General features: G+C 49.6%; 1 protein-coding gene across 1 annotated transcript; it reads right to left on the bottom strand.

The window, feature by feature from the left end:
• Positions 1-841: 841 nt before the first annotated feature.
• LOC134286777 (uncharacterized) lies at positions 842-7,228 on the bottom strand. The gene has a single exon (XM_062848449.1). It carries the CDS (start codon positions 7,226-7,228, stop codon positions 842-844), a length of 6,387 nt encoding a protein of 2,128 aa, XP_062704433.1.
• Between the last annotated feature and the right edge of the window lie 464 nt (positions 7,229-7,692).

Genomic DNA, 7,692 nt, shown 5'->3' with positions numbered 1-7,692 from the left:
TGGAAATAATCGCGTGAAATCTGTAGTACTAATCTTACGTACATCACTACAAAAAGTCGGCTAAATAACTACGAGAAAAATTCTGGAAAAAGCTCCGAAAGAAGTCACGGGAAAACTTCATGAGAAACATCAGCGTAGAGACAAATGCCGCATAGCGGTAAAGTCTCTAAAAAACAGAAATATCTAGTACGTAAATCTGCAAAGGCACTAAAGAAAAAAAATATTGAGATTAAGTCCAGGGTAAAGTCAGTGTTGTGGGGGTCTGTCAAGTCTAAACAGCAAACCTTGGATTTAGTGATGGTAAGCTTTTAGCTGTAAATATATTTCAATTATTTTCCCATCTTAACTTTGATACACTTTGGCTACTCACAATTTTGGTGACCTTCGACATCCAGGATCCTATCACGCCTAGATGGGTCTTAGATATGGGGATTACTGTATGCATGAACGCGAGTAATTAGGGTTAGCTGGTAATGATCTACATACTCGATTACTTACGATATACATATAATCTATCGGCACTGTTCCGAGTCCAATGTGTGCCTCAGTTGAGTAATGTGTATACAGTCCTATAGTTAAGTTCAATTCCATTAGCTATAAGTAGTTTTTAGGTATAAATTCTGTTGCATGTATCGTTTTCACTCACCGTACTATTAGATTAAGAAAAAGGATATCTGCATGTACTAACTCAACGATAATTTTAACTAATTGAATCGGATTTAGCGTATTTAGAATTCCATGTGAAATATAATTCAATTTACACTATAATATTTAAGAAACTAACGAAATAAATTTGCGCTTGCTTCTAACTGATACTGAAAGTTGCTTGGTCACTGTTTTCCTATCTTTCTACGTTATCCCCGGATTTGTTTTTGTTATCTCTCCCTTTACGCTGATGACCGTTCGGACAGACACAGTTGTGACCATCGCATTGACCGGCCACAGTTGATCGGTAACGAGGGGTCTCGTCGCGACATCCCCCCTCCCGTGAACCTTGGTCCGACTTCCGGTTCCCAGGAACTCCTGCAATTGGTTCACTGCTTTCTCGCACGTCGAGCACCGCAAGCTTTACTGCTGGTCGCCGCAAAACTCCTGTTGCAGTCCGAACGAAGGCTTGACGAACTCTTCCGTCCCGTCCGGGAACCACCGCTTCTACACGTCCTCTCACCCACTGGTCCCTTGCCGATCCACTCACGACCAACACTAGGTCATCTACCGCTATATCTGGTTTATCATCGAACCACTTTCCTTGGCGCGTAATCACAGGGAGATACTCCTTCAACCACCTTGCCCAAAACTCTTGGGTAATTGATTGGGATAGCCGCCAGCCACTACGCAGTACCGCTGGGTTGTCCACTGGTCCAAAGGGCGCCACTTTATCACCGTTGGAGGTTCCCAACAGGAAATGATTCGGGGTGAGAGCTTCCTTATCCGCCGATTCAAGAGGAATGTAGGTTAGGGGTCTAGCATTGATTAACGCTTCTGCTTCGAGCAGAGCAGTTTCTAGAACCTCATCGTCAGGTGTGCGTGGTGCCGTCGCAACCGTTCCTAGTGCTACCTTGACCGACCTTACAAGACGCTCCCAAGCACCCCCCATATGAGGAGCGGCCGGCGGAATGAAGCGCCATTTCGTGGTTGTGGTGGTGAATGTAGCAGCTAGAGCATTGTTTCGAGCGTCCAACTTCTCCTTTTCCAGTTCTTTGTTGGCCCCTTGGAAGCATGTACCATTGTCTGTGTAGAATTCCGCCGGGGTACCACGTCTCGCGATGAAGCGGCGGACTGCCATGACACACGACTCGGTGGACAGGCTATGCACTACCTCCAAGTGCACAGCACGGATTGTGAGGCAGGTGAAAAGAGCAACCCATATTTTTACCTGGCTTCGGCCGACCTTGACCAATACTGGACCGAAATAGTCCAGCCCGACGAACGTGAATGGACGAACGAATGGTTGCAGCCGCGCGGCAGGAAGCGGTGCCATCGCTGGAGGATTGGGTGTGGCTCTCGCCACTTTACACATCATGCAGGCCTTCATGACCTTTTGAATGAGTGCTCGAAGTTTGGCGATTTCGAAACGTTGGCGTATTTCATTGGCGACTGTTTCCCGGTTGGCGTGGCGGAATCGGCGGTGGTACCAGTCTGTAAGAAGAAACGTGATTATGTGTTGCCTAGGAAGGATCGCTGGAAACTTAGTTTCGGTTGGGATGAAGGCTGCGGCCCCGATTCTTCCGCGCATCCGGAGCACTCCTCGCTCGTCTAGAAAGGGCCAGTTCTTATATATAGGACTGGATTTCGGAACGCATCTATGACGCGCATTTGGATATTCTTGAGCGTTTGAGAGGGCAGCAATTTCTTCCGGAAAGGCATCCGCTTGTGCTACCTTCCACAGCACCTCCTCTGCACACTTCAGCTCCTCTTGCTGCAGAACTCCTAACTGCAATGTTGAACTTTCACATTTTCGCCGTAGATTTTGAACAAATTGGATGACGTACGCAGTAGTGCGGTGAATCTTGGTCCATTGACTGAACCGTGTTGCATCGATTAACGGGGATGTTGAAGAATGGACGTGGTTGACTCGAAGCTCTTCATGTGTCGTATGGATCGTTGTTTGCTGTGGCCAGTGCTCATCTGACCGACTTAGGAATGCAGGACCCTGGAACCACGGGCTATTATGGGAAAAATCTGGACCACCTTTCCACTTAGTGGCAATGTCAGCGGTGTTCATCCCGGAAGGGACCCATCTCCACTCCTGAGCGTTGGTCGCCGTGAGGATTTCGCCGATTCGCACAGCGACGAATTTGTTGTACCGTCGATGCTCAGATCGTATCCAGGCAAGTACGGTACTGGAATCACTCCAGAGAATCCTTCGGCTAACAGGGTAGGTGTGATAGCCTTGGACAGTTTCCAGCATGCGAACTCCTAGAATGGCGGCCTTTAATTCCAGACGGGGGATCGACAATACTTTTAACGGGGCCACTTTGGTTTTGGCACCGATCAGCGCCACTTGCACGCCACTTTCTGTCTCCAATCGATAATACGCGACACACGCGTAGGCAGAATCGCTGGCGTCCACTAATACGTGGAGTTCTAGCCGATCAAAGTTTGTAGGAAACGGGGATTGGAAGTAGCATCGCGGAATGCGTAAGCTATCCAACTGCGGAAAGTAACTCGTCCACTGCTGCCAACGGAGAAGAAGCTCCTCGCCAATTTCGTCGTCCCAGTCGATGCCCGACGCCCAAATATCTTGCATCAACACCTTGCCGTGCACAAGAAAATACGCTATGAAGCCCAGAGGGTCGAACAGGCTCATGATCACCTTGAGAACCTCCCGCTTCGTTGGGATGTGCTTATCAGCGAGAATCGGTTTCAAATCGTCACGCATAGCAAATGTGTAAGTGAAAACATCATCTTCTGGGAGCCATTTCATTCCTAACACTGATTCGGTTGTTTCTGCTCGTACGAGGGCGAATTCCTTGGACGAATCTGGTTCGATCTCCCCAGTTCGCCGCAGGACTTCGCCCTTATTGCAGAGGAAATTGCGAATTTCGAATCCGCCTCTGGAGTGAACGAGCTTGACATCATTTACGACTTGGACGGCCTCTTCCACTGTCCGGAAGCTGTCCAAGTAATCGTCCACGTAATGGTGTTCTATGATGGCGGCCGCTGCCCGTGGATAGTGTTCAGCATGTTGTTCAGCATTCACGTTTTTGACATATTGTGCCGACGACGGAGAGCAGGTCGATCCGAACATGGTGACGTCAATTGCGTAGGTTTGCACTGGATCTTGAGGATGGTTGCGGAACAGGAACATTTGAGCGTTGCGGTCCCCGGGTTGCAGCCTTATTTGCAGAAACATCTCCCTTATATCTCCTGAAATTGCCACAGGAAACAATCGGAAGCCACTGAGGACGCGTGGTAGAGGCGTGAGCAAATCTGGCCCCTTTAGCAAATGTGTGTTGAACGACACTCCACCGACCTTTGCTGCCGCGTCCCAAATGAGTCGCAACTTTCCGGGCTTTTTTGGGTTCAGGACAATTCCTAAGGGGAGAAACCAGGTTTTCCGGTAATCCAGTTTGGACTGCTCCGCTTCGCTGACCTTGCGAATATAGCCCTTCGTTTCGAAATCGATGATTTGTTCTCGCACGCGTTCCATCATTGAAGAATTGCCCTGCAGTTTTTTCTCCAAACATTTCAGCCGCCGAAGAGCCATTGGGTATGTGTCTGGAAACTCTTGGGTATCGGACCTCCACAAAAGACCTGTTTCGAACCCGGTCGCCGTTCGCCGTGTGGTTTCCTCGAGCAGTCGTCTCGCTCTCTTGTCCTCTTCCGACTCGAGTTTCTCGGCTGGAGCAGCAACGCCGCAGTTCTCAAGCGCGAAGTAGTCTCGCAACTGCGCATTGAGGAGGTCGTCTGGACTCTGCTCAGCAGCGGTGTGAAAATTGACTCTAACTCTGGCCACGGAATTTGTAGATGTACTGCCGTAGATACTCCAACCCAAGCGGCATTTTGCAGCAATGGGATCATGTGCTCCACCTTCGTGCAGCTTCTGCGGTACTACAAGCCGAAGATTGTCTAGCCCAATCAACAATTTTGGTTGAACGAGATCTTGATCTTCTATGGGGAGGCCTCTGAGGTGCGGAAATTGAGCACACAGTTCGCGGTAATTCATGCTCTGAGTGGGCAACAGTAAACAGCTTACCGTGCGCGCCTGTCGTAGATCATAGCATATCCCGCTATTTTTCCCAGCAATTTTCAGGCTAACTTCTTGCGATCCTGGTTCACTGCGTTTTACATTGCCCGTCCACTGGAGAGTGAGCGGCTTCTTCGGTCCAGTTACGCCGAGCTCTTTAGCGACTTTCTCCTCCAACATGGTAATTTGAGATCCTTCATCGATGAATGCGAAGATGGTAACGGTTTTCTCTCTTCCGCAAAGGATGACTGGTAAAACCCGAAAAAGAGTTCGGTGTTCGCCAGCAGAAAGCTGGCTGGATGATACGTTCACGGAATGCGAAGAAGTCGGTGGAGTAGATGGCGAATGAAGAAGGGTGTGATGCTTCAACTTACATCCTGTACTTCCGCATCCCTGCCATGACTTGCAAGGCCACTTGCCGTGGTTGTTCAGGCACGTCCTGCACAAGTTTTTGTTTTGCACCGACTTCCAACGATCGTCAATACTCAACTGCTTGAATTTTGAGCACTCTGCCACTCTATGCCCTTCACGATCGCAAATAGCACACGGTTTAGGAGTTTTGCGCGTACTGGTGTCGGCAGGTCTCGAGGAAGAGGTTTCTTCGGCGGAGTGTGTCTGAATCCTGGCTCTTTCCTTCGTTCGCTGTTGCTTTCCGTCGTTCAGGCCCTTCCATAGCCCCGGAATCTCGAAGCTGACCTCGCTGGCCGCTTTTACCAGTTTGGTCATAAACTCGCCAAATGTTGTCACGGTTGCTCGAAAGTGTTGGCTTTTGAAGGCCGCCCAGTCCATCCGCATTGAACCTGGCAGTTTCTCTACCAGTTCCTGCAGGAGCATCGGGTTTGACAGATGCTCTTCCTGTTGCGCGGCTTGCAGGTGGTCAACAAAGTTTTGAACCACCAAGCCGAACTCGAGTATCGTTTCCGGTCGATCGTGCCTAGGACCAGGAGTACCCTTTATCTTCTCGTGGAGCGAACGAATTAACAACTCTGGCCGACCGTAGAGCGTTCGTAGGGTATCAACGACGTGTGGTACGTTAGCTGGGAGTAGAAGCCGGCTTCGTACAGCTTCTCGAGCATGTCCCGTGAGGCATCGTTGGAGGCGCACCAGATTTTCGGCGTTTGAATACCCACATGCAACGGTAGATTGTTCGAAGGAGGTTATGAACATCGGCCAGTCCGTAGGGTTTCCGTTGAACGACGGCAAATCTTTACCGACGACCTGCCGTGCAGCTATCTGTTGGGTGCTAAGGACACCGGCCTCCAGACGCATTTCTTGAGCTTTGGGCATCGTTCTTCGGCTAAACCTATCACCCGATAAGCCATGTTCGGGAAAAGAATCCCGATCCTGGAAACGCTGATCCGCAACGGGTGTATTAGAGTGGAGGACGACTGATCTGGGATTCCGCATCGAACTATGATGGAGAGGCGTATCCATGGAAGGCGCCGAGCGTTGGTTAATGTGCACAGCTTGATTTCCTTCGTCGATAATCGGCCTTGCTGCGTGTTGGATCATCGGCGGACATGAATACACCGCTGGGGAATTTAACGGACTAGCAGTTGGAACTAAGCGGGGGTCACGAAACGGCCGGGAAGATGCAACGTACTGTTGGAATGGTTCCCTAACGGTAACCGAGTGCACTTCTCGTGGAAAGACGGTCCTCGGAAGGGTGTGGCTCGGGTTAATTATGGAGACCCTGGAGGCGTGCAGCCCGGATCGTAGCGTGTCCAAAGGCTGACCATTCTCCGTTACCTGTCGTGGGAAATTGGGTGGTAGGGCTGAGGTAGATCCGGTTCGCGAAGGCTTTGGAACGGTGCACGAAATACCTCCCTGTAGTCCATTTGGGGCCGAAGAAAGGGGGTCAATTTGTGCCCCTCCGATGTTTCCTTCGGTCATCCCTCCAGGAGGGTGGGTGTTCAACCATTTTGAAACCTTTTCGACGGAACTGGTCGTAGACTCCAACACACTCCCGCGTTCGGATATCTGCAACAGAATCTCGTTCCTCTTCTCCAACGATTCTCGGCGGATCGATTGTTGCTTCGCCAGACGCTCCCGATTCGCTTCCAGCGTCCGCTGCCGCAAGCGGGCTTCTTCTTCAACTAACTTCTTCTTCGCCTCTAACTGCTTCCTTTCTTCTTCCAGCTCAAGCGTCTTGAGTTCTTCTTCCTCTTCAAGCTCCTTCTGCTTCATCCTGGTTTCCTCTTCTGCCAGTTCCAGTTGCGCCTTTACAACTGACGACTGGGAGCTGAAACTGCGGACAGACGACATCTTGCTGCCCTTATTTGAGGGGGCACCTGCTACCGATGGGTTAGTAAGTGGGTTACCTTTCGTCTGTGACCTAAGCACTCGTTGTGTGCTCGTTTCACCTTTCCTGCAGAGCTTACAGATGAAGGGACGGCTTTGGGCGGCTTCGCTGATCCCGGCGCACCGAAAGTGCTCCCATTCACGGCACCGGTCGCAGGTGAACATATGAGCACTTACCGGGTCCGCTCCGTGGCATGTCTTGCACTGGTACATCGATTGGTCGTGATGTCCCGTCATATCGATTACCCACGTACAAAATTCTAAAAGAATGTTGTGGGGGTCTGTCAAGTCTAAACAGCAAACCTTGGATTTAGTGATGGTAAGCTTTTAGCTGTAAATATATTTCAATTATTTTCCCATCTTAACTTTGATACACTTTGGCTACTCACAATTTTGGTGACCTTCGACATCCAGGATCCTATCACGCCTAGATGGGTCTTAGATATGGGGATTACTGTATGCATGAACGCGAGTAATTAGGGTTAGCTGGTAATGATCTACATACTCGATTACTTACGATATACATATAATCTATCGGCACTGTTCCGAGTCCAATGTGTGCCTCAGTTGAGTAATGTGTATACAGTCCTATAGTTAAGTTCAATTCCATTAGCTATAATGTAACCTGTGGTTACAATTTTCCACTAAATTTGTGAACACCACTGTGTTTTGGAACATTTTAATTTGTTATTTTGTCATTT

Source organism: Aedes albopictus, chromosome 2 (assembly GCF_035046485.1).
Source record: "Aedes albopictus strain Foshan chromosome 2, AalbF5, whole genome shotgun sequence".
NCBI lineage: Eukaryota > Metazoa > Arthropoda > Insecta > Diptera > Culicidae > Aedes > Aedes albopictus.
This window is presented reverse-complemented; position numbering and strand designations above follow the sequence as displayed.